Below are 27,815 nucleotides of genomic sequence, written 5' to 3'. Positions count from 1 at the left end.
TGTATGTAATGTCTCTCCGTCTGAACACTTTGATTGCCTTGACAACGGGCAGTTGGAAAGATTATCTGTAATCACCAAGCATTGTTCTCTGACTATATATGCGGTAACCTTCAAGGAATACCACACTTCACCTGACGAAGGAGAAAGCCTCCGAAAGCTTGTGATTTTCAAATAAAACTGTTGGACTATAACCTGGTGTTGTAAGATTCCTTACATTTGTCCACCCAGTCCATCACCGGCATCTCCACATCATGGCAATTGGTCTCAGTGACCTTGACCTAGAAAGAAAAAAAAATCAGCCAAAGATGGACATAGATAGGTTTGTATTTTGATTTATTTTCTTTTTGGATTTTGACAGTAAATGCCCTTTTTGTTTTACCAGTGTGCTGCCAGCACAGTGACTCTCCCAGAAACGCTGCTCTTTGTATCCACGCTTGATGGGAACCTGCACGCTGTCAGTAAACGAACTGGGGAGATCAAATGGACCTTAAAAGAAGGTAAAACTTTTTTTAACGGAAGCAAAATTAAATAAAAAATTAGCAATTTGCCCTTGAGGCTTCTCTGCACATTGACACAAACAAATCGCCAGCATGGTGCACACAACTTACTGAGTTTTAACAGGGATGGAGCTAAATGACGATAAACTTTTTTATTTCTCTCTTCCTGCTTCCTGAAGCTGTTGACCCCCATAATATATCCTCCAGTATCTCAGCCAAGTGGCCATTCTTTATGTGTGAGCCTTGATGGTGAGATTTGGCAGGTTATCACAGCCTAGGCCAATCATGTCCTGACCCAACATCCATGCTTTCCAGTAGGGGTTTGAGGATTGTGATCGGGAGTGGAAATGTTGGTTGGTTTTCACCTCTCTGGCCCAGGAGGCCAGTTATAACACCCCCACTCCCCCACTGCAGCTGAGACCAGCTAACTCAGCACAGACTGGCGATTGAACTTGAGATCTCCTACTCTATGTGGCTCAGTCACACACTGCCTTTTCCACCTGACCCATTACGGGATCACCTTTAAAAATCAATTCCACATTCTGTGGGCATGTGAGGATGGGGTGGTGCAGAATACTAATGTTTCACATCAGAAATGGAGTTCAAATCCGGATCAGACTGATGCAATGATATTTTCTCTCTTGTGTCAGAATCATAAGTGAAATAACTTTGTGGGGGAATGTCAGCCCTGTTCATACTGGACACAAGTCAATGGGACAAAACTGCCTGTAATTGAGAACTAATGGTATTCAGTTGGCAATGTCAGCCTGGGTAAATGGAAATGTTTCTCTGATGCAGTGATGCTGCTCTTCCATAGTTGGAGTTAAGGTACTTTGTTGGGGCAGTGTAGAGGAAGCAAATGAGCAGTTGTTATTGTGCAACCGTACGATGCAGAACCAGCACTGGCTTTTCTCTTTTCATAAGCACTGGATCTGTGGTACAGATTGCACCTGTGGTTCTGGGCCAGCACCAACTAAAAGATGGCTAACAGCTGGTGTAAACCTTTCACTCTGTTCACTGTCAGCCTAGATCATCCTTCAGAGTCTAAACGACTGCTACAAGAAATTGGATTATGTTATTAATCGCATTTGGTTAATAAAACGCTACTAGGGAAGCTGAAGTTAGTGAATATGCCATTAGTTTCATTCAGGTTCTGGTGTGGCGTGCTGATTTCCTCCCTGGCTGTAAATAACCTCCCAGCTGTTGCAATGACCAGGAAACTCGTGATCCTTGACCGCAGAATACTCTTAATCAAAAAAACAAAAACATGCAGGTGCACAGTTCTCTCTGCGGTAATAATACATGGATTCTCTTGCACCACTAATTTTCACACCCAAAGAGTTCCCAATCTCATTTGGGCCATTTGAGGAAGGCGGTGAGCAGATCTGAGATAATTCCCTTGAAAGCAGGCAAATCAGAGACTGAGTGAAGCACAGAGCTCCCTTCCACGTCAGTTGTCATGCTTTGGTTGAGGACTAGCATGAGGTGATCTGAGATGACACCGGAAACACCATGACAAAAAAAATCAAATCCTCGCTGCCCCCACCACCCCACCCCCCGCCCCCAGAAAGTCTCTCTGTAAAGGTGCAATCTGTGGTGATAGATAGGCTTAATATAGTTTATGTAGGTAGGTGATGTCTAATTACTGGACCAGCACCCAATTATCAGTGTTAGGACTGACATGAGGTGGTCTTTCTATGTTCAGGTGGTCTGGAAGCTCTACACATTGCTTTAAGTTGAATGGAGCTTCATTAGTATTCGGGTACTTATGACCCCAGAACTTTTACATTACTCCCCTTGTGAAAGAGTTGATTCTATAGTACTGTGAGATGTTTAGCAGGTGAGTGCAAACTGTACCAGCCTTCCAGTGTAAATTATCCCAACAGGTTTAAAGAAAAATTCTGCTTGGATAGATATAAAATGGCTGCATGTTCCATGTAAACCTAAAATTTCCAGCATGGAGTAGGAGTGATTACTTGTGAGGCCCGTGTCGGGCACTGTGGCAGGGCCCGTGTCGGGCACTGTGGCAGGGCCCGTGTCGGGCACTGTGGCAGGGCCCGTGTCGGGCACTGTGGCAGGGCCCGTGTCGGGCACTGTGGCAGGGCCCGTGTCGGGCACTGTGGCAGGGCCCGTGTCGGGCACTGTGGCAGGGCCCGTGTCGGGCACTGTGGCAGGGCCCGTGTCGGGCACTGTGGCAGGGCCCGTGTCGGGCACTGTGGCAGGGCCCGTGTCGGGCACTGTGGCAGGGCCCGTGTCGGGCACTGTGGCAGGGCCCGTGTCGGGCACTGTGGCAGGGCCCGTGTCGGGCACTGTGGCAGGGCCCGTGTCGGGCACTGTGGCAGGGCCCGTGTCGGGCACTGTGGCAGGGCCCGTGTCGGGCACTGTGGCAGGGCCCGTGTCGGGCACTGTGGCAGGGCCCGTGTCGGGCACTGTGGCAGGGCCCGTGTCGGGCACTGTGGCAGGGCCCGTGTCGGGCACTGTTACTTTTCTCAAACAGCACTGAATCTTGTTTATAATTTGTTTTTCAGCTCCAATCATTCAGGTTCCGGTCTACCTAGCCGAGTAAGTTACTACTAGAAATTATTATTTGCACTCCTAAAATTTCTGCAGAATTTAGGCTTGAAATGTGGTCTGAAGGCATCTAATTGTTGACTTTCTGTATGATTAAAAGTTTTGCACCTGGCGTGTAATTGTAGAGTGTGAGGAATGCCCATAGTGCCATGCCGATTGACTTAATTTTCACACTCATTAAAAAGCAATCAATCAAAATCACTTAAGACACTCACAACCTCACAGTGCACTTTACTAACAAAAAAATCCCCATTCACAAAAAAAAGGAACCAATCAAATACCTCAAAAATATGTCAGATAGCCTTTGGACACTGTGGCAGTTTTCCATTCCCACCCTCCTGCCATTTTAGGGACTGCTCATATTGCAAACTTTGACCCCTCGACATATTCCCTCCTGCCCCAGTATTTCTTCAGGAGCCTTCTTTGAGTTCCCGACCCTCATCAGGGACCTCCCCTTTCTCACCAGTCTCTTGTGTTTGCTCTGTTCTTAGAGCTCCTCTTGTAGAGCTCCTCTTGTTGATTTAGACCTTTGAAATGTTATTAGGACCGCTGTGCATGCATGGCCTTTCTATGTAATGTGCATGTGTGATTTTCCTAGTCCATAATGAACTACTGTTTGCTCTATCGTGTTGGTTTTTGGCCCCTTCTCAAAGGTGAGATCATCCCTACAAGTGATAGGTTTGGCTAGCCCCATGTTTCGAGGCCTAAAGCCAACTTCTGAGTGCCCCTCAGTATTGATTTTTACCTCTATGCTTTCTGCCCTCAGTTGTATAATGGTCATTTCCAGTTGTTCCTGGATGGCCTCTGTGCATTTGCATTCTTACAGTCTTTGAAACTTTGCCTCCCAGCCACTAAGTAGCACGTATTTAAGCGCAGCACCAATTCACAATGAACTTTAACTGTGAAAGTATTACAAGCTTCCTGTTTCTGGTTTAAGCTGTCTCTTCAGGCTCTTCGTTCTCAGCTCCAGCCAACTGTGTAGCCATCCCTCTCCCAACATGACCGAAATAACTCTTATAAATACGTGTCTGCACAAATGCGTGCCTGTCCGATGTAGTGCTGTAGTCCCTTTGATCGATCAGATCATAGAAGCAATCATCTAACTTTGACATGCTGAGCACTTCCCATCGGCAGATCAGCCATGTTTGCCAGTGTGGTTTCTTGAAATAAGTATTTAGCATCAGAGATTTTCACTTCTATTTTGTGCACCCACTTTTTAAACTGGTGCATCTGCCAAGTTCACTGTTTGCAATGCCACAGAAGAACACTAGAACCGTCGGATGTTACAGCACAGAAACAGGTCATTTAGCCTATTAAGTCTGTGCTTTTGATGGTATGAAAATATAGAAGAGATTGCTGGGATAAAAGGGATTGACATGCAGGTTGGTAGTTCCAGTGAGGGATTCAGATTGTCTTATAAATCCTGAGACAGTTGCTAATGGTTTTTGAATGTCATTTGAACCCAAATTAAATGCAGCTAATGCCTTTTGTTTATGTTATTCATTCAGGCAGTCTCTCCTTCTGTAATGCAGTGTCTGTTTGATGTCTGCTTTATACAGAAACTTGTTTCTGTTCTGATTGTAGGCCAGCATTTCTTCCAGATCCAAATGACGGCAGCCTCTATGTCATGGGAGGCAAAACTAAAGAGGGGCTAATGGTAAGTTGCAGAACATTTCATTAACCCCGAAGGTGAGTTTCAATCCTGATTGGATCGTTCAGCTACATCACCAAAAGTGTTACCTCTTCTGGTATCTGTTCTACATCCTCAGGTTCATTTTTAAAATGCTGTTCCAACTTTTTCGATTATTTGAAAAGTCCAAACTTCACGTTGTTTGTTAATGTACAGTAGAAGGTAGTTGTCTTGCTTCAGACTTTACATAAAATATAACAAAAGAAAGCCTGGAATAAGACTAGGCATTTGAGCCCATCAAGCCTGCTCCTTCTACACTGCACCTAAAGTCTACCCTTTATAGACTCTACTCATCCATTACAATCTCCTACCACGTCCCACCCACAATCTACCCTATCATAGACTCTGGCTACCTATTTAATTTCCTTCCACACCCCATCTACCCTATCATGGACTCTACCCACCCATTGAATCTCATTTCACACCCTGTGTATAATCTCCCCTATCATGGATTCTACCCTCCCACTGAACCTCATTCCACACCCCATGTACAATCTACCCTATCATGAACTCTACCCACCCATTGAATCTCTTGAAGGAAAGTTCTGTATAGATATTCCCTGATCGCCAAAAGTAATCAAGCAAAATTCCAGAATACTCATCAATCCTAACATCACCAATACTCTTGGTGTTCTGCTCCTTGCATGATCCACTAGGACATGTGCTTGGACTAGAGGGGAAGAGATCATGGGCACGATTTTAAAAGGGAAGAACGGGTGGGTTGGGGACGGCATTCAAAATTGCGACCATTTCGGACCTGCCTCCAACCTGCCCATTTCCGGTTTTCACTGGGACGGGACGAGGGGCTGACGACCAACCCGCTCCCAGGAGGTGGGTTGGTGATTAAAGCCTTTCAAGAAGGCTATGGGCCTCCATTTCCCCAGAGTTTCCAATTTCAACCCCAGTGGGCCGGGATTCCCAGGCCTACTCCTTCTTGCCACTTGAAAGAAGGCAAGAAGGCCCGAAACTAATGGGTAGGTGCCTTTCTGGCACAGATTGTGGGCCCAGAGGCGCTGGAGTGCTTTGCCCAGGCCCAACAAACCTACCTGCCACGACCCCCCCAACGATTGCGGAACTCCCAATTTCCGCGCCCCCCCCCCCCCAACGATCACAGACCCCCTTGATGACCCCCAATCCCGTCACATCCCCGTGACTGACCCCCGATCCCTCCCCCCATGACTGACTGACTTCCCCCATGCCCACCCATCCCCCCCCTCCCATCCATACAAACAAAGACTTACCTGAACACGTCTTCTCCCTGGCTGTTCTCCTGTCCAACTGAGACCAGCTTGTCAATCAAGCCGGTCAGTCGGACGGCAAACCAACAAACCTGTACTTTCAGGTTTCCTGTCTGCAATTTGACCTCCCCGCCCCCTTCCCGGTCAAAATCATGACCCAACTCTCTGATGCAGTCGTTATCAGGTGACCAAGTCATGTTAATGACAGGAATGCTTTCCATTTTGGTGGTTGAAGATGCTGATTTACCGGCCTGTTTCCAGGTGATCTCCACCCAGTGAAAGTAGAAAACTAAAATGGCTGGAATAAAATGTGTTTGGTGACGGAACAGTTTAGTCCTGTACACTCATTGCTACCTTCGTTTTTTTGTGATTCATATAGTAACCAGCAAAATGTAAAACCTAAACTGTGCTTTCTTCAAAATACAGAGGGTGAGAAACTATGCAGAGAAAATCAGTGTTGTATTTTCAAGTAATACGAATATAAAATCTGATAAATATTGGTGTATCTTATGTGTATTGTTTTAGACTTCATTGTAAAATGCAGTACAATTTATGTAATTGACTTTTTTTCTTCCCTCACACTGTCAATAAAAGGACCTGAAGTTGTGATATGGTTATTAAAATACTGTTTCACTTGTGGTGCACAATCTTCCCTGCCAGTGAGAGAGGACAGGAGCATTATTCCTAGAGCTCAGTGCCTGTGCTGCAAGCCAAGGACTTTATGCACGTGTCCGAGTGTCACGCTATAAGCTAAGGAAAGAGTGCTAGAGCAGGGTGAGTTTGTTTTTGAGACAGGAACAAATTGCTCTGCACGGGGAAGCTAACATTTGTCCAGCACCTCAGGTGAACATAGCCACCATACACATCAGGACTGTTGTTGCAGGCTGGACATTGATGAGGGTGCAGAAACAGAGGCTGGGTGTTTTGGTAACTCCCTCTGCAAGGAGAATGTTAATTGTCAGCTGGGAGGACAAAGTGACCAATACAGAGGTAATGAGAAGGAATGACCCATGTGCAGTAACTGTATGTTACATTGAGAAGATTATTGTGGGCAGTATATGGGCACAGTGTGGCTGTAGATCGGCACCTTAGGAAGGTAATGGAATAGGTCCCAGCTAGGAAAATACCACGTGTAAGCCCACAGTTGGGTTGGTGGGACTGAATATGGGAAGACACAGGGTGGAAGAGTGACAATGAGTGGACAGCTACGGAAGCTGGCAGAGAGGACAGCACCATACTGAGACCTTAAGGCATCTATAGGCAGCCTGGTTTTAATGACTGACTGACAACCAAACAAATGGCATATATTTTCTAATTATAAATAAAATCTGCCTTTTAACAATACATATTGTCATCACACTTTCTAAATAATACGGCAACATAAAGCTTAAAAACCACCTCATCGGGGGCATTGCCTGAAAGCCTGTCTGATCTCTCTGTTTATTGTCAAATACTATTGTTTCTTATTTCAGAAACTCCCTTTTACCATCCCTGAGTTGGTGCATTCCTCTCCATGTCGTAGCTCTGATGGAATATTGTACACAGGTGAAGATTTTTTGTTTATTAACTTGCTCTTTATCTCTTTGCATTTTTCTGGTTATAGAAAATCAATTTTATGTAAGTAAAGTTCTCCCTCCCAGATTAAGGCTTCCCGGGTCACACGTCACATTATTCCCTAACTTAGAGAGTGAGTGCTCCCGTCTCTAGCAATGCTGCTCTTTTCCCAGCACGGAGAGGTGCACGACAGGGCGTTGGTGGTGAGTTGTCCTCCAATGTTTCTCTCCTTCCCAGGAAGAAAGCACCTGTTCTCCACTCACTACCTCCCCATCACACTACAGCCAAACTCAGGGACTCGCTTTATAGGTAACCACAGGTCTGAACCAATGTCCTATCGCACAATGGCGCAGAACATTGGAGCAGCACTCTGCGCTGCTTCTACTAGCCTTTTTTCAAATGAGGTCAGAAAGGCTTCAATATTACAGTGCCTGTGTTTCTGTGTGTGTGTTTGCGCACACTCATGTTTTTGTGTGTGTGCGCGCGCGCGCTTGTGCCTGTGTGTGTATCCATGGTAGATATGCAAATAGGTCAGAGTTTAAGAGAATTCTAATTCAGGGACGAAACAATTCAGAAAGACGAAATATTGGATGAGAAAAGGCCAACCGCACCCATTCCTTCAAACAAACTGTGCACAATTTGCACTGTCAGGGAATCCAGCCAACTTATTCAATCTCCTGAAACAGAAGAATAACCACAGGTAAGCGAGGAATGGTCTGTGCTATTCCAAGCTGCCACTGAAAGTAAAACGCCAGGATCTCAGTCTAACATTACAGTCTACCTTATTCAACCCGGACTGATTACATTCCACAGATGAGACCTGCGTGGTCCCAGAAGTACAGGAACCATCGTGTTCCAGAGTCGCTGGCCATCTTTGTGTGTGCTTACCTTTAGAACCTGTAATCCTGTATTAATCAGATATTTACCCAGCTCCTTTTAAAGAAGTTGACACAACAGTAACTATTTTCAGTGCTAGTCTATTTCACACATCTACTGCTTTATGGGCAAATATATTTTTAAGAACTGTACAATTTCACTGACTAATTCAAAGGAGTCATTTGTGACCCTGTTATCTCCGTGACAGCAGACTGGTGGGTGTACTGCATCATTTTATTGTGTCTTTTTGTGATTGGGTACCACTGCAGTTTATTTTAATAATTCTGCTTTTTTTTTCTGACTTCCATGTTCTTTTTGCAGAAGCTGTTTTAAAATGGGACAGATATTTGTTATAGTTTTGCATTTTGACACTTGGCTGCCCAGTTGTAAGTTTTAACATATGTGTGTTCTTTTCCTTGCACCAGGTAAGAAACTGGACCTATGGTTTGTAGTGGATCCCAAGACTGGTGAAAAGCAGACCACACTGACCACAGATATGTCGGAGAACATCTGTCCATCCGCCCCCCTCCTGTACATTGGGCGGACAGGTGAGAGCACTTAAAGGCTGACTCCGGGTATCAGGAATTAAGTTATGAGGAAAGGTTCGGGTCGTCGGGATTGTTTGCTCTGGAAAAGAGGAGACAGTGAGGTGACCTAAGTGAAGTTTTCGAGATTATGAAGGGAATTGTCACGGTTGATCCGGAAAATTGTTCGCTATGGTGAAGGGTCCAAATCCCAGGGACACAAGTTAAAAATGAGTTGGGAGTATGAAGGGAAGTCATGTGGAACTTTTTTTAATAGGGTGTGGAATAAATTAAGAGGTGCGGGGACTTTGAAGCGGACAGTATAAGTGGGTTCAGTAGGCGTCTTGGAGGTGTTCCTGGAGAGAGAGGGGTTGAGAAACATAGTAGATTGACATGGATGAAACCAACAAAGGGCGGGATGGCTGGGCTTAATGGACTTTTCGTGTTCCTAGTAATTCTTCTGTTCGCATGGGTAGGATCATGGTCACGTGCACTGTAACCATTCGCAGGGCAGAAAATGACAGTGTTTGGAGGACAGGATATGGCTCAACATAATTTTTAAACAATTTCCCTGAGACTAGCTGGCCAGTGAACTAGTGTTAGGGACTATAAAACCTATCACTGGTGTACTTAATACAGGATGGCGGTGACATCTAGTGGCAGGAGTGGGGTACTGTGACCAAACAGAACAACCCTCCAAGTTTACTTTGTTGAAGGATTGAAAACTACACAGTTCCAGCCTATGTCGAGTATGATTACGAGATTATTCACATCTTAACTTCAAACACAACATCTGTTTGATAAATAGAATAACACTGGAATTGGAAGCTTCAGGTTGTGATACAACAACAACAATTTGTATTCATATGGAGGCAGATTCAATCAAGGCCTTCTAAAGGGAACTGGATAAGTATTTGAAAGGAAAAAATTTGCAGGGCTACGGGGAAAGGGCGGGGGAGTTGGACTAGCTGCATTGCTCTTGCACAGACCCGGCGCGGACTCGATGGGCCGAATGGCCTCCTTCCATGTTGTAACCTTTCTATGATTCTATGATATAGCATCATTACCGTAGTAAAATGTCCCAAACCTCTAACTCCATCCTACTGTCAGTTTATACAATATGTGCTAGTTGGTTTACTTTTATATTTGCGGGAGAATATTATTCTCCCATGACAGATAGCAGTGACTATACTGCATAATGGCAATTTTGACTCAAAATCTCAGGCAGATAGTATCATAGTATGTTACAGCACAGAAGGAGGCCATTCGGTTCATTATGCCTGTACCGGCTCTTCGAAAGAGCAATCCAATTAGTCCCACTCCCCTGCTCTTTCCCCATAGCCCTGTAAATGTTTTCCCTTCAAGTATTTATCCAATTCCCTTTTGAAAGTTACTATTGAATCTGCTTCCATCACCCTTTCAGGCAGTGCATTCCAGATCATAACAACTCTCTGCGTAAAAAAAATGTTTCCACATGTCGCCTCTGGTTCTTTTGCCGATCACCTTTAATCTGTGTTCTCTGGTTATCGATCCTTCTGCCACTGGAAACAGTTTCTCCTTATTTACTCCTTATTTATGATTTTGAACACCTCTATCAAATCCCCTCATAACCTTCTCTGCTCTAAAGAGAACAACCCCAGCTTCTCCAGTCTCTCCTCATAACTAAAGTCCCTCATCCCTGGTACCATTCAAATGAATCTCTTCTGCACCCTCTTTAAAGCCTTGACATCCTTCCTAAAGTGTGGTGCCCAGAATAGAACATTGTACTCCAGCTGAGGCTAACTGGTGTTTTATAAAGATTTAGCATAACTTCCTTGCTTTTGTACTCTAGGCCTCTATTAATAAAGCCCAGGATCGCATATGCCTATTTAACAGCCTTCTCAACTTGTCCTGCCACCTTCAAAGATTTGTTTACATACACCCCAGGCCTTTCTGTTCCTGTACCCCCTTTCAAATTGTACCATTTAGTTTATATTGCCTCTCCTCATTCTTCCTACCAAAATGCATCACTTCACACTTCTCTGCATTAAATTTCATCTGCCATGTGTCTGCCCATTTCACCAGTCTGTCTATGTCCTCCTGAAGTCTGTTACTATCCTCCTCACTGTTTACTACATTCTCGAGGTTTGTGTCATCTGTAAACTTTGAAATTATTCCTTGTATACCCAAGACAAGGTCGTTAATATATATCAAAAAGAGCAATGGCCCTAATACCGACTCCTGGGGAACACCACTGTATACTTCCCTCCAGTCTGAAAAACAACCGTTCACCACTACTCTGTTTTCTGTCCCTTAGCCAATTTTGTATCCATGCTGCCACTGTCCCTTTAATCCCATGGGCTTTAATTTTGCTTACAAGTCTATTACGTGGTACTTTATCAAATGCCTTTTGAAAGTCCATACCCAGATCCTGTCATTTGAAATGTAGTGTCAGGGAGCATTCATCCACTGTATTTGAGCTGATATCAAGTCCTGCAGATGAATGGCCAATATTCGGACAGTGACATTTAATCCTCTGTAAAATTGCTTGTTTTATATTCATAAAGAAAAATTCTGAAGCTATATAGTGAGTTTTTCCTTTTCACAACATGACAGAGTATATGATCACCATGTATGACACCAAAACTCGTGAACTTTACTGGAATGCTACCTACTACGACTATTCCGCTCCTTTGTGCAACGAGAACACAGACTACAGTAAGTTTTGTTTTTTTTAATTTAAAAACTTTAGTTACATATTCATGAAGTCACTGCCTGTTAAAATCTTTTGAACATTGTAATTTGAGTCCACTTCGTTAGTGAAGTTTCAGTTTCTCATTGCTGAAATCAGCCCTGGGAGGGTGAAATTGACACGATCTCCATGTTTCTGATTTGCCCAGGGATGGCTCACTTTGCATCAAACGGGGACGGTTTGGTGGTGACCGTAGACAGGGAATCAGGTGATGTCCTTTGGATGCAGAACTACGGCTCCCCTGTGGTGGGGATGTACATTTGGCAACAGGAAAGCCTTCACCGGATACCTCACCTCAACGTTGCCATGGAAACTCTGCGGTACCTCACTTTTAACTCTCAAGACATCCGAATGATAAAGTGGAAGTACCAGTTCCCAAAAGAGCCCTCCACCACAAAGACCCAACTGGTGTAAGTTGATCCTTTCTAAATCCCAGTGTAATCCCCAAGAGCATAATGGATGACGACTGGTTTTCATTACCAGCACTAAAAGAAATATTATGATATGCAAGGCAAAGGCTCTCAGAAAAACAGTACTTTTCTAACGCTTATTTATGCTCTAGTTTCTCTTTCCATTTTTTGTTTTTTCTCTAGCTTCTGTTGGTAATGCAGTGCAAATCAGTGACTTGGTCACAGGGCTTCACCATTACCTGACTGCGCTAGCTGCCGGGAAGTGCACACAAGTGCCTGGGAAGGCTGTTCCTTCTGTTTTCCCTCCCCACGACAACAAGACTGAAATTGTAAACTCAGAGGGCAGAAGGAATCAAACTTGCAGCTCACCACTGATGCCATGCGTTAGTGCTCCAACTAATATCACGGCTTTATTAGCGATACAGTTGAACTCCTCAGAGTTTACATTCTAACTTGTGAAGCTGTATTTGAGATTGCCATTATAAGGCAAGGCTTTGTCTCTTCCAACCACAGCTTTTCAATGAATAATATAAAACAAAAACTTGTATTTATATAGCACTTTTAACATAGTAAAATGTCCCACGGCGCTTAACAAGAGTGTAATCAGACAAATATTGACACCGATCCAAAAAAGGAGATATTAACAGGGGTGAAGAAAAGCTTGGTCAGAGAGGTAAGTTTTAAGGAGGAGAGAGAGGTGGAGAGACAAAGAGGTTTAGGGAGGGAATGCTAGAGCTTAGGGCCTAGACACTGAAGGCATGGCCGCCAATGGTGAGGCAAAGGGAGTGGGGGATCCACAAGAATCCAGAGTTAGAGGAGCACGGAGTTGTCAGAGGGCTGTTGGGCTGGAGGAGGTTTCAGAGATAAGGAGGGGCAAGTCCATGGAGTGATTTGAACATGAGGATGATAAGTTTACAACTGAAGCATTAATGGACCCGGTCAGTGAGCACAGGGGTGGTGGGTGAGTGGGGCATTGTGCGGATTAGAATGCGGCAACAGAGTTTTGGATGAGATCAAGTTTATGAAAGGTGGAAGATGGGTGGCCGGCCAGGAGATAATAACTTCTATTAATTTTCCTAGTCATTACAGTTCCTCCCAATTGTACAGTTCTGGAATTCCAGAATTCTGTGGAAGGATGGATGTAATTGGGAGGAAGTATTCTCATTGAGCCCTGCGTGAACTGTTTTGTTAATAACTCAATCACAATGCTACTCCATGTGCTTACTGTGCTTCATGCCACAACCGTGAGCCCCAATAATAGATCACAGCATTGAAATCACTGCACGTTTTCTGTATTGTTTCTAACGTACACTGTTTAACTTTTATGTGGGAGTTTTGTTCCATGCACTTGTGTCGACAGTAGCTATCAATGACCTCACGCAGCATGACAGTTAAAGCAGAAAAATTCTCTGATCAGTATTAGAATCTGTCTCTCGTACAATACATCAGCTGGGTTAATGAGTACCGTTAACTGAAGTCATTATTTTTGTTTTGTGTTCATGAAAGTGGATGTAACTTTTTCCAGTAATTTAACATGCTATGTATTTTTAATCCTTGTCCTTTTGTCACAGTCCCACACTTTATGTCGGGAAGCATGAATCTGCCTTCTATGCCTCAACATCACTTGTCCACGAAGGTGTCGCTGTAGTGGTAAGTACGCAACTCTGTGCGGACCATCATACTATCATTGTGAAGTCACTTGGTCCCAGCTAAATCCATATTCCAGGGTGGTAGTAAAGATGCCTGATCGGATTACAGCACTGGAGGGAAACAGTGAGTCTCCGAAGCCTAAAAAATTTATAACCGTCAACAGGGAATCTTAGCAACCGTTTGTTTTTCAGATGGATTGGGAAAGTACTTGAAATAGGATGTACTTCCTTCACCTTTTATTAATTTACTTCTCTTTAGAGAATGCTAGGAATTTGTTTTAATCTGAAAAAGATACTGAACTTGCTGCCTTTTCCCCAGCCTCGTGGAATCACCATTGCCCGCGTTGACGGCCCCACAACCGATGATGTCACTGTGCGGGAGGGAGGGGCGTGCGAAAGAACTCCAAGCACTCACGTCAAATATCCACAGGGGAGCATCCTGTCATCTGGTAACCTCAAGAACCAATGGCTCTTCATAGGTATATAAATAACCTCCCAGCTCTTGTAATGACCAGGAAACCCATGATCTTTGAACACAGAATATTCTTAATTTAAAAACACGTGCAGTTGCACAGACTCGCTCTGCAGTAATAATACATGGATTCTCTTGCACCACTAATTTCCGCACCCAGTGAGTTCCCAATCTCATTTGAGCCATTTGAGGAAGGCGGTGAGCAGCTCTGGGGTAATTCCCTTGAGAGCAGGCAAATTAGAGAAGTGTCAGCCTAAGAATTCAAACCCCTGGTATGCGATTCCAACCTACAATCCTTTTGACTTAGAAATGAATGTGCTACCAACTGACCCATACTGACACACTTTATTTAAGGCCTTAATGCAATTTTATACAAATGCATTAAGTGTCACAGTGTCTTTGGATAGAGTGAATACAATGTGACAAGATTTTTAGGTCAACATGATTGCTTCCAATTTAGGAGTACGGGTGTTTGTGTTTAAGATGCTGTGAGATCTTCCTTTTTGGCTTGGTTGGATTGCTGTCCCTTCTCATATGACAAAATATGGGATTACACTCTCTCCAGCCATGCTAAAAATATATGATTGCATTCATATAGTGCTTATCACATTGTTGAAAAGTCACAGTGAATTGCTGTTGAAATGCAATGACTGTGAATTAGGTACCGATCAGCCATGACTAATTGAATGGCGGAGCAGGCACGAGGGCTGAATGGCCTCCTCCTGTTCCTATAAACACTAGGTGCATACACCTAGTGCAGGCACGAAAATTGAATGGCCTCCTCCTGTTCCTATAAACACTAGGTGCATACACCTGCAGCCACTTGTGAAATGAGCCACATGGCAGGCAGCGGGGCATGGTTTGTAGTTTCTTTGATGTGCAACTATCAGTTAAAACTTTACTTTATATACTGCCTTGTACATTAAGCTTTCATTTGGAATAGTGGTAGAGAACCTTTTCATTGAAAGAATCGAGCAGCCCATTTGATTTTTATTATTTGAAGGTCACCATGAGCTGCCACCAGTAGCACACACCACAATCCTGAGGGCGTTTCCTGATCCACTGAAGAGGAACGATGAGGCTGTCATCACTACAAAGACTAACACCAGGACTCTCGATGAAGTATGTTGCAGGCAATTCACTTTATTTTTCTAAGGTGATTTGTATCCATGCCCTTTTTTGTCTGTCATGATGTGCACTATCTCCATATAAAGCGGGCGAGGGGCACCAGAGCTGCTTTAAATCCAGCTGCAAGGAATGCACCTGGAATGATTCTCTCTGGTTTTCCCTCCCTCCCTCCCTCCCTCCCTCCCTCCCTCCAGTGACATAGCTACTTCCAGGGCTAGGACATAACAATAATGAATTTACGTCCTGTCACCTTGCAGCATGTTGCTGCCTGGTGCACTTCATTGGGTGCAAATCTGCACCTCCAGTTCCCGTTCACATTGACTCTTGAAAACAGTGAAATGTAATCCATAAACTGTGCTGAATATAACATTATTATAGAACGGAAGACCTCAGGGCATTAGAAAAGGTTCTAAGATGTGTGCTACAATTGGGCTTTCTCTCGCTATTTTTTATTCATGCTCACCCAACAGCTTCCATAGATAGGCCCATGCCTCCTATGAACTAAAATTTAACCTTGTGCTTGAAATGACTTGGATAGATTGCTTCAGGATTAAAAACCGGACCTTGAACTGCTGGGATGCACACGAGAAGTAGTTTGGGATGCCCACTCTTTACTCATAACCTCTCTGATAGGTGGGAAAATAACAAGCCAGCAGACCATATATTTCAGGCTAAGCTACAAGTTACATTTATTGGAAGATGTAACTTTATATAGGAGCATATATATATCTTTTAAACTGAACAACTTCTTGCTTTTCCTTAAGTTTATGACGCAGACTGACCAGATGCAATCGAGCACACTTGACGAAGGTTATCGGATGGATAATGAAATGAATCAGGAGACTGCAACAGAGATTATGCCTGAATTGAGAAACCAGGACATCCTGACTATGATCATATTCACTGTCCTAGTAGGAGGCTGGGTGGCGTTTCTAATTATGCATCCAAAAGTAAGTGTTATTTTTGAGTATGCAGAGCCTTATGCTCTGCACCATTAACCTAGTGCTATGGTGAGACCCAGCTCCCCTCCATTAACCTAGTGCTATGGTGAGACCCAGCTCCCCTCCATTAACCTGGTGTTATAGTGAGACCCGGCTCCCCTCCATTAACCTAATGTTATGGTGAGACCCAGCTCCCCTCCATTAACCTAATGTTATGGTGAGACCCAGCTCCCCTCCATTAACCTAATGTTATAGTGAGACCCAGCTCCCCTCCATTAACCTGGAATGTTATAGTGAGACCCAGCTCCTCTCCATTAACCTAATGTTATAGTGAGACCCAGCTCCCCTCCATTAACCTGGTGTTATAGTGAGACCCAGCTCCCCTCCATTAACCTAATGTTATGGTGAGACCCAGCTCCCCTCCATTAACCTAATGTTATAGTGAGACCCAGCTCCTCTCCATTAACCTAATGTTATAGTGAGACCCAGCTCCCATTCATTAACCTGGGATGTTATCGTGAGACCCAGCTCTCCTCCATTAACCTGGTGCTATAGTGAGACCAGGCTCCCCTCCATTAACCTAATGTTATGGTGAGACCAGGCTCCCCTCCATTAACCTAATGTTATAGTGAGACCCATCTCCCCTCCATTAACCTAATGTTATGGTGAGACCCAGCTCCCCTCCATTAACCTGGTGCTATAGTGAGACCCAGCTCCCCTCCATTAACCTGGTGCTATAGTGAGACCCAGCTCCCCTCCTTTAACCTAATGTTATGGTGAGACCCAGCTCCCCTCCATTAACCTAATATAGTGAGACCCAGCTCCCCTCCATTAACCTGGTGCTATAGTGAGACCCAGCTCCCCTCCTTTAACCTAATGTTATGGTGAGACCCAGCTCCCCTCCATTAACCTAATATAGTGAGACCCAGCTCCCCTCCATTAACCTGGGGTGTTATAGTGAGACCCAGCTCCCCTCCATTAACCTGGGATGTTATAGTGAGACCCAGCTGCCCTCTACTGATCTGAAGCTGTACTACCTGCTAACCATGAGCCATAATGTTATGTCCTTGTTTAGTCTGGCAGGTTGGGAAAAGGATTCAGAGTTTGAACTTTTTTTATGGTGAGCATTTGCCTCAGGAACCAATCTGTCTGCACTCTGATCTACTGTTATGAAAGTTAACCTGCATGCTCTGAATCATTACTTTCATCCAAACTTCAGCAGCAACAGCTGGAGCCACACCTGGAAGAGAAGTTCCAGCTGCTTCAGCCCTCTGCCAACCAGCTCAGGACAGAATTTCCAGAATTCTCAGAAGAGGCAGCTCAGGTCTCCCAGGGATCCACCTCCACAGCTCAAGACAGCAGCAATCAATCCTCAGAGCAACCTTCCAGCTACAGTTTGCACAATGGCACTGCCTTTTACGATGGAATAGTGGCTGGTTAGTATTTGGGCTTCTCCATGTCACTTTAGAAATTTGGTTTATTTTCTTTTTAATTTGGAAAAGGATTCAGATAACAGAATGTAATGTACCGTCCCATCGAGGTTGAAAAATCAGCAACTCCTGGAAAGTTAGTGGTGGAGGGACAACCTTCCAGTATATACCTAGACATTAGAGATTAAATGCCCAGCATCTTCACATGATGGCCCCGTCTGCTTTTAACGGAGGTAACTTTTGTATTTTAAATGGATTTGTGTCTCCATCAAAACAGCCAAAAGAAAAATGTCTAATCAGTGAGAGAAATTTTTTACATTAATATCGCAAACAGTAATTTCTAGGCTATAGTCTTTTTCATTTTGCTTTTGTCTCTCTCTTACTATAGCTGTCCAGTCTCATTTCATTCTTTTCTTCTTTCCCTCTTTCCTTCTGTCTTTCTTTCTGTCAGCCATCACTATACACCGTCCTAGACATTGGGAGTTCGTGAGTGTTCCAGCCTGATTCTCTCTCTGATTTAATTTATCTCGCTCTTTGTTATTTTGTCCAACTTGCTGCCTCCCCATTGACAGACACTATATGAGATCATTTTCAGCTTAAGAGGGGGCAGAAAACCAGAGGTAGCGGATTGGCCCCCTGTTATATACTCTACCCGATTTTTCTTTTCCATTGAATTCAGTGGAGAGGAGAATCAGGCACGATGTATAACAGTCGGCCCATCCACTACCTCCGGTTTTATCGTCTGAGTTTCGGAGCCTGCCTTGTGGGTGAATCTTGATGAGGCAGAATTATATTGTGATGCACCCCCTCCTTATTCCTTCTTTGTTTCGTCTGAGGATATTCAGTGCTTGTTTAACTGATCAGGAATATAGGTCTAACATAAAGAGCCCTAACAGATATGGAAATAATGAGTTAACTGTGCAGCCTTCGGAGTAGTTACCCCATATACCAGGGGTTTAATGTGAAATGGGAAACAGGAAGTTTCTTCTCCTACTCTGGCAGCTTTAATGAAATGGACCCCTAAATTCCGTGGAATGCCCTGCTTGGCTCCTTCTCCTCTCTCCACACAGTGTTACATACGGGCTGTCTTTTTCAAGAATCTAATTATTTTAAAACATAACAAAATCCTCTGATGTATTATTATGCTTTTTTTCTAACAAACTGATCACAATTCCCCTTTATACCAAACTGTTCCACTGATCTGTTCTCGAGCTTGGTGTTGAAGCGAGCAGCTCAGATCTCGATGAAGAACAGTAATAAGTTGAGTGTACTCCTTCCTTTTTGCTCCTTCCCCAAAAATATTTGTAATATCGAACTTCGACTAACAAATGGTCCTGCTGATGTTCGAGAGATTAACATTGTTCTGTCTTCCCTTTGATCTAGATACTGGAACCAACTTGGTTACAATCGGAAAGATTTCCTTCAGCCCGAAAGACGTGCTAGGTCATGGAGCCGAGGGAACGTTTGTGTTCCGGTAAGGCGAGGGAAATCCTAGGCGATATGTGATCCTGCTTACAGCCAGTAATAGAATGGATCAGAAAATATCGCAGCTGATATTAAGAAAGTAGCCCGTATACCAGTAGCAAAGATGGAGGCCCTGGTTGCAGTGAACTCCACAATCAATTTAAAAGTATGATTGTTTCAGTATATGTGTTGGAGCACGAATGTGGTTCACCACCTAATGCTGGGATATGAGTTCATGCTCTGGGGCATCGAGTTTCAGATCTCGCCTTTGCTGCAGGAGGTGATGAGTGGATGCCGAATTCTCCCCCACATAGAGGGAGAGAGAATCACCCCCAGGCCTTTCTCATGCACCTCCTCAGTTCCAGATTGACATTGGTGGAGGCTTGGGAGGGAACACCATTGCTCAAAGCCAAGTCCCGAGTCCCGAACACTGTTCAGCACAACAATTAATTATTAACCGTACTTACCCAGCAGATTCAGATCCATGTGCTGTGATCTGACTTTGACTTCATGCGTTACAGTGGCAGAAGTAGATCAGTTATATCATTAACAAGGCTATACCAAAATTTTGTTTGACTAACATGGTCAGTCCTCCTCTTCTTGTTGAAGTGAGCACCCTAGAATGTCTTGTCCTCCTGTAATGGAGAGAACGTACAAATCTTTAGAATGAAGTTCTATCATGAAATATTTATATTTTGACCGATCATTTATTCACATTTCCTGTACAGGAATGCCTACAGAAAACCTTGTGAATCTGTGTCAGCTGTGGCTCAGTAGTAGCACTCTCACCTCTGAGTCAGAAGATTATGGGTCCAAGTCCCACTCCAGGGACTTGAGCACATAATCTATGCTGACACTTCATTGCAGTACCGAGTGAGTGCTGCATTGTCGGAGGTGCCGTCTTTCGGATGAGACGTTGAACCAAGACCCCATCTGCCCTCTCAGGTGGATGTAAAAGATTCCATGGCACTATTCGAAGAAGAGCAGGGGAGTTCTCCCCAGAGTCTTGGCCTATATTTATCCCTCAACCAACATCACTAAAACAGATTATCTGGCCATTATCACATTGCTGCTTCTGGGACCTTGCTGTGTGCAAATTGGCTGCCGCGTATCCTACATTACAACAGTGACTACACTTCAAAAAGTACTTCATTGGTTGTGAAGCGCTTTGGGACATCCTGAGGTCATGAAAGGTGCTATATAAATGCAAGTCTTTTTTTTTTCTGGTTGAAGTTAATAAAAAATGCTGGAAATATACAGCAGGTCTGTCAATATCTTAAAGTAGAAAGCACAGGTTAATGTTTCAGGAGTAGACCCTTTGTCAGGGATGTAATGCAAGGTCTCAGCCTGAAACGTTTCCCTATCTTTTCTCTCTCAGATGCTCACAGAACTGTTGTGTGTCTCCAGCATTTCCTATTTTTATGTCTTGATTTACATGTTTATTTTTACTTCTCCAGTTTGCAGTAAGTATCTGTTGTGGTAACTGATTTCTTATTCACGACCCAGAGGCAGCTTTGACGACCGTATTGTTGCTGTGAAAAGGATCCTCCCCGAGTGCTTCAATTTTGCCGACCGTGAAGTTCAGCTCCTTCGCGAATCTGATGAGCACCCCAACGTCATTCGCTATTTCTGTACCGAAAGGGACAAGCAGTTCTACTATATCGCAATCGAGCTGTGCGCTGCCACACTGCAGGAGGTGAGTCACAGGCTTTCTGTTTAATGATTTAGTGTTTCTTCTTACTTTCCAGCAAAGGGCACACCCCCTTAATTGAGGGTCCATTCTCCTTGGAGACTTTGAAATGACCAAGTTGACGTTTCTGAGATTATGAAGGAGGTTTATGGTATTGATCTAGGCAAATTGTTCACTTTGGTGAAGAGTTCAAAAACCAGGGAAAACACGTTCAAAATCAGGAAATCAGAGGTTAAAAGGAATCCAAGGTTTATTTTTTCAAGTAAAGGATAATAGAGTTATGAAATATGTTATCAGTGAGGAATGTTGAAGCATTAATGGGTTCAGCAGGTGGCTGGATATGTTTCTGATGAAAGAATGAATTAAGGGATAAGCTGAGAAGCTGTATAAGTGTTTTTTTTAATATAAATGTATATATGTACATGTATGTATGTATATGTGTGTGTGTATATATATATATGGAATACATACTGCGTGTGTATATATCTATATATAAATACAAGGAATACACACTATATACTATATATATATATATACACACACACATACAGTATGTATTCCTTGTATATGTTTGTATATATATATATTATATAGTGTGTATTCCTTATATATATATATATATATATATATATATATATAGTATATGGAATATGTACTGTGTATATATATTATACAAGGAATACATATATATATAGTCCTTGTAGAACAATTGTGCTCTGACATGAACATGGCATTGAAAATCCTTAAACTAAAAGTATTTGTAATAAGTTGCTAGAGGGCAACGTCTGTCTTTAACGATCACTTGAACATGTTAACGATTACTTGTCTCCTTCAAAACGTCTTTCAATGTGTAGGGGGTGGTGGTGTCTGTCAGCTTCGCCTCTGACTTCTGAGCGGTTCGAATTGCTCCCACTCCCTGGGTTCTAGACCTTGGACTTATTTGGGGGTTGTGACAAAGTGCAGCAGACAACTGGTTTTGGTGCAAGAAACTTTGATCTTTATTCAAGAGAGAAAATACAACACAACAATCTTAACACTCTAATAAAATGGGGAACACTTCAGTACACACGAGGGAAATTACAGTAGAAAGATACCTCACCCCTCCCAATCCCACTGTACTAGCTAAGTTGGACTCTAAAGGGCCAGAGATAATGCTCACCAAACAAATCCTTGACAGTAATTCACCCAGAGGTAAGTCAGAAATAGATTGTAGAGTAGAAACTTTGCGGATCTTCGGTTTTCTCCCGAGTTGGTTTTCTTTGGTCGCGGTGGCCCAATATTACCCGGTTGGTTGGTGGCAATATTCGGTTGGTTGTTTCGTAAGGCCCTTGTTGCCACGAGGTGTCTGATGGTCACTGGGGCTGTTGCTCTGGTTTCTTCTTGTGCTGCTTCTAGAGCTGCTGACCTTCCCTCTATTGCCCCCTCGCCTTGTTGAACTGTCGCCTCCCGAGCTGTTGAACAATCCTTTGCCCTTGCAGGTCTGCTGACCGGTTCTCTCACGTAGGGTTCGTTGGTTTCACCGGAAGCTGCTTTCCTTCCAGAGACAGGCAGAACAAGACAAGCAGCACACAAGAGCCAGCAAGAACCAGAGAGAGAGATTTCGAGTTTCCACTTCTATATCCCTCTCTTACAATGGTCTTTGTCACTTTTAAAAAAAAACACTTCATGTCTGTTTAAACAGTTCTTACAAAGTCCTTAAGAATTTTTGATGGTCCCTCGTCATGTTGCAATTGCTTCTCCCGATGGGTCATTGTTAATTCCGATTTTTAGAGCTTGTCACACAAGGCTTCCTTTTGTATCCAACGTCCTAGGTGTTGATCGGTTTTGCTTTAAAACAAAGACATGGCCCCACCATGTCTGGAGCAGTTGCCTCTTTCAATGGCAGTGAGTGTTGACCTCCTGCTGTAGGTTTTGCATTAAAACAGAGACTTGTCTGAAGCAGTAATTCTCCCACATTCCATGTGTGTGTTGTGGATTCGTCTGGTGACCTCTCACCTATCCTTCCATCTTAGGATTTTAGTCAAGGGCCAAAGTTTTTCCATACTCAGGGAAAAGGTGAATTCCCAGAATTCCTAGTCGCCCCTACGAGGAAGCGAGCCCCTTAAAGGACGTGGATTCCTCGAAAAGTACTTTTCCCTGGTTGATGCTTCCTGGTGTGGCGCGTGTGTGAGTCACCCTGAAATGGTTAGAAAAGAGTACAAAGTCCTTTTCTGTAGGGTTTTTCTCCGAGTTTTGGGGGATCTGTGAATTTTGAGAATCTTGCAAATGAGGGCAGTTCAGTGAGGTAGTCACTTCCCTCCAGGAATCCCCCCCTCCACCCAAGACTGATGGGATGAAAATTAATTTCCTCTGTTGGCTTTAAAGTTCATCAGTGAGATAAGTGAGATGGGTTTGCACCCGAGTGGGTATCAAAAAGCCAGACAGGCGGGTTAGTGTGAGAAATGGAAGTGTCATGTTGCTACATTAGGGAATGCGTTTTCTACACTGGGGTTTACACCTATTATTGGGGCAGTGTAGAGGAACTTGACTCCATATCTAACCTGTGCTGTACCTGCCCGGGGAGTGTTTGATGGGGCAATGTGGAGAGAACTTTATTCTATATCTAAGCCATGCTGTACTTGAAGTGGGAGTGTGTGGTTCTGACACTGGGTACCAGTAGACCCTGGTGTTCTATTCCACATCACTACCTTACCTTGGTAAACAATAATTCCTGATGGGTGTGATTTTTCCATTTTGTTAGGTTAGATGTGAAACATATTTTATTTCAATTTGTTTTCAGTATGTGGAAGATTCCAAATTTGACCACATTGATCTGGATCCAGTAACAGCGCTTTTTCAGACCATGTCTGGCCTGGCTCATCTGCATTCCCTTAATATTGGTAAGAACCTTCTCACATTCAATGTAGAATCTAGAAATATTACAGCACAAATCAGCCCATTCGGCCCATCAAGTTTACATTGGTGTTTCTGCTTATGAGCCACCCAGTCTAATCCCACTTTCCTGCTCATTCCCCACACCCTTTAATATTCCACCCAGTCTAATCCCACTCTCCTGCTCATTCCCCATACCCTTTAATATCCCACCCAGTCTAATCCCACTCTCCTGCTCATTCCCCACACCCTTTAATATTCCACCCAGTCTAATCCCACTCTCCTGCTCACTCCCCATACCCTTTAATATTCCACTCAGTCTAATCCCACTCTCCTGCTCACTCCCCATACCCTTTAATATTCCACTCAGTCTAATCCCACCACTCTGATCTGTTCTTCTGCTTGCTCCCCGTGCCCTTTAATCTTCGTCCTCTTCAAGAAACTATATAATTCCTTTTTTAAAAGGATTTATGGACTCTACTTCAACAACAGTTTGTGGTAGAGAATTCCACATTCTAACCATCCTCAGTGTAAAGAATTTTTTTCTAACTTCCCTTTAATTCATTTTGCAGCTATCTTAAATATACGGCTCTTGTTTGCTCTCCCTAAATGCTTCTGCCCTACTATCTCTCTCTCTCTCTCCTTTCCAAAGCCTTCTCAAAACCTTCTTCGTTGACCACAATGTTGGTCACTTCTGCTATAACATTTCCCCCATCACAACTCTGTATCTGGCTGGCAACTCTATGGGACTTTGGGACAAGTTCCTATGTTAAAGGCGCAAGTTGTTGTTGGCCAAATCTGATCCTCTGCTTTGATTCTGAAATTCTGGTTTCCAGTCCATCGTGATTTGAAACCACGCAACATCCTCATCTCCCTGCCAAACTCCCACGGGAATGTGAGGGCTGTGATCTCGGACTTTGGCCTGTGTAAGAAACTGTCTGCTGGTCATCACAGTTTCAGCCTGCGCTCTGGCATACCTGGAACAGAGGGCTGGATCGCACCTGAGGTCTTGCGAGAGGAGCCTAAAGATAAGCCTGTAAGTGTTGGCACAAAGAGATTCCGTTTACCCTCAAAATTAAACACGTTCAGTAAAGGGCCTCAGAAGATCAAAATCACAGAGCTACAAAGAAAATCTGGAAATAGCCAGCAGGTCGGTCAGCAACTGACAGACGAAAGACAAGTTAACATTTCGGTGGAGAGCCTCCTCAATCAGAACCTGTCACAACAGAGCTGACAAAGGGGTTCTATTCGAAAGGTTAACTTGTCTTTTCTCTCCCAGATGTGGACCTAACCTGCTATGTATCTCTGGCATTTTTTGATTTATGGGCTGACTTTTCAGCTGCAAGTTCACTGAAGTGTATGAGAATTTCATTTATATGTCTGAAAAATACTGACACTTATAACTCCATATGTGGCCAGCCTTTCCATATTAAGAGAGTTATCAACTGTATATTCTTTCAATTGAGTGTGAACTGCCATTGAGAGTCAGGTAAGGTGAGGAGACCTGACGTCAGGATTCAGGACAGGTGAGGAGACCTGACGTCAGGATTGGGTTACTAACCCGATAAGCAGTAAATGATGCTTAACATGAGCTTTTAAAATGGTTGGAGGGAGGGGGAGGCAATGTTGGTTTTATAATAAAAGGAACCAAATTTTTTAACTAAATTGAGTCATTTGTCTACTGATGTGTGTCAGAACCATTTTAAAAAATAACTGCTATTTTCCCAACAGACATATGCAATAGACATTTTCTCAGCAGGCTGTGTCTTTTACTACGTGGTTTCTGAGGGAAAACATCCATTTGGTGATTCGTTCAGGCGGCAGAGCAACATCTCATTAGGGACTTACACTTTAGAACATTTCAAGGAAGAGAACCACGGTAAGAAATTCATCTTTTTCCACTTATGATTACAGCCTGGATTTTGCAGCTCCCCAGCAACAACAGCGCTGGGAATGGCTGGCTGCTGCTGCAAAGCTAGCCAAAAAGGAACTGAGCTGCAATTTTCTGGGCTTGTTATTATTTTAAATAATTACTGAGTCTCCCAGGGCAGAGCTTTAGTCTTGTGCCTGCAGCTAGCCTAATGGGAGATCTGGAAAATCTGGTCAGCAGTTCAGATGCAATCACTAAATATATTGTTTCAGCCTTGTTCAAATAGATTTTAAACATTTGTCAGCCGTTCCAGGGCTGTGAGGGAATGGTGGAAATGATCATGTTATCCCTTGAAAGGATCTGGTGAAGTAAATGATCAATGCAGCAGTGACCTTCATACCCACAGGAATGTCCCTGCGGTGCAAGTTGTCTGGAGGTCAGACTCCAGGAGATGGCATAGCTATATGAGAGCCTCTCTTGTGAAACAGAGGTGCCAAAGACTTTATCATGCCCAGGACTGACTGTCTGGGCCAGTAAGTGTGGGTCCTGGGATACATAATGCATGAGGTACAGTTGCACTGAACTTTCTTCACCCCCAAGATCTGCTCCTCCTCATCCAGATCTAGGAGTGTCATCGGAGCCCCCAAAGTGATGCCCATTGTGCCCGCTTTACTTGCTGCAGGAGAAATAGTAGCTGCAAGCAAGAGCGTTGTAAGAAGAGGTGCTGGCAAGTTTTGCAGTGCAAAATAAATCAAGCAAAAGCATCAACGGAAATTAATGCACTAATGAAAACGCAGATAAAACAGTTTAATAAGCCAAAAAGATGGTGACTTTCCCACAGAATTCTTTGCCTCAAAATACAAAACACTGAGAATCAGGAAGTGGGATTTCACAACCTGTAATTCCGACAGAGCTCATTAGGAGTTATAAATGGGCTCAATTCCCGTATAAGAAGCATTGTTGGTGGTGGCTCTGATTTGACATTGTTCCCTCTGTTGCTTTCCCTCCACTCTGACTTCTTGCTCAGGTCGCAAAAAGTAGTTTTGAGCTACCCGGTGGCTCGGTGAGTTAGTTCAGCACCCACTGCGACACTGTGCTGGCAGGGTCCCAGGCTCAAACCTCTTACCTGTGCTGACCTCAGCTGTGTGATCTTGGTTGTGGCAGCTGTTCTCAGCATGGACTAAGGGAAATCAATCAAGATTCCTGCTCCTCGCCATCGTTCAGTGACCCCTGCTGGAAAGTGCACATATGCACACGGGTAAAGGGAGGATTAGGCGTGGCTGTGATGCCCCCACGGTCCAATAACTGATAGGGAAAGGGGGGAGAATATGAATTTAAAATAAAACCCAGTTATATAAGATGTTGGTATCACTTTGCTTTTTTAGAGAATGTTGTGGGTAGACACTTAATTGAACAAATGATCAGTGAGAACCCACAGCAGCGACCCTCCACTCAGTCCGTCCTGAAACATCCCTTCTTCTGGACTAAAGAAAAGCAGCTTCAATTCTTTCAGGTAACTTCCTCCCAGGAAAAAAATTCAACCAGGTCAGTGAGGCCTGCATGAAGTAGGTGGAATGTAAAAGGGAAGGATATGTACTGAACTGCCCCGGAAGGACTGATTTTCCAAATGTCCCTTTGATGCAGTGCCTTGCCCACCGGGATTGCTATGAAGAAATCCCAGGGCTGTGAGTGGAAAATCTCAGGAAGCATACCCCTAATTTCACAACACGCACTCCCAGAGGGTGAGGCTCAGCTCCGGGTGCGCAGCCCTACAATCACTAAATCTTACAGAGGAAGAGGACAGTTATATTGCCCATCAGTCACCCCTTCTTACTGTGTTCCTGACTATTAAATCACTGGCCAGAGACCATTTGTGTAGAACTTCCCTGATGGATCAGAACTTACCAATGTCATAAATGAGTATCATTGTTCACAATACACCGTTCCCATTCATTTGTACCCATGTCTAACTCATTCAGACAGTCTGGGTTTCGTTTCCTGATTACAAATGACAGGTTAATGATGGCACTTGTTGCTGTACGCTTGTGTAATACCATCCCCGATATTAGCATTTAATTCTCCTTTATCTGAAGATTTAAAAAAATAAACCATGAATGCTGGAATCTGAAATAAATAATAGGCAAAGTGCTGGAACTACACAGCATATTCAGCAGCATCTGAAAGAGGACAGAAAGGGTAACATTCTGAT

The 27,815-nt window shown here is 43.8% G+C and overlaps 1 protein-coding gene across 2 annotated transcripts in view; it reads left to right on the top strand.

Annotated features, from left to right (window-relative positions):
- The window catches only part of ern2 (endoplasmic reticulum to nucleus signaling 2), a 58,415-nt gene that overhangs the window by 25,808 nt on the left and 4,792 nt on the right, over positions 1-27,815 (top strand). The window contains exons 2-19 of one of the 2 annotated variants that reach the window (XM_068003031.1): positions 383-497; positions 3,026-3,059; positions 4,653-4,725; positions 7,469-7,541; positions 8,852-8,974; positions 11,546-11,647; positions 11,830-12,091; positions 13,663-13,741; positions 14,060-14,219; positions 15,216-15,334; positions 16,105-16,290; positions 17,501-17,717; positions 19,095-19,185; positions 20,682-20,871; positions 23,645-23,744; positions 24,573-24,772; positions 25,468-25,615; positions 26,992-27,119. In XM_068003031.1, the coding sequence (XP_067859132.1) occupies positions 383-497; positions 3,026-3,059; positions 4,653-4,725; positions 7,469-7,541; positions 8,852-8,974; positions 11,546-11,647; positions 11,830-12,091; positions 13,663-13,741; positions 14,060-14,219; positions 15,216-15,334; positions 16,105-16,290; positions 17,501-17,717; positions 19,095-19,185; positions 20,682-20,871; positions 23,645-23,744; positions 24,573-24,772; positions 25,468-25,615; positions 26,992-27,119 (2,400 nt within the window). The remainder of the gene's footprint in view (positions 1-382; positions 498-3,025; positions 3,060-4,652; positions 4,726-7,468; positions 7,542-8,851; positions 8,975-11,545; positions 11,648-11,829; positions 12,092-13,662; positions 13,742-14,059; positions 14,220-15,215; positions 15,335-16,104; positions 16,291-17,500; positions 17,718-19,094; positions 19,186-20,681; positions 20,872-23,644; positions 23,745-24,572; positions 24,773-25,467; positions 25,616-26,991; positions 27,120-27,815) is intronic. The other variant, XM_068003032.1, reaches the window with a different exon arrangement.

Source organism: Heptranchias perlo, chromosome 22 (assembly GCF_035084215.1).
Source record: "Heptranchias perlo isolate sHepPer1 chromosome 22, sHepPer1.hap1, whole genome shotgun sequence".
Lineage (NCBI taxonomy): Eukaryota > Metazoa > Chordata > Chondrichthyes > Hexanchiformes > Hexanchidae > Heptranchias > Heptranchias perlo.
Note: the sequence above shows the minus strand (reverse complement) of the source record. Positions and strands in the feature narration are given on the sequence as shown.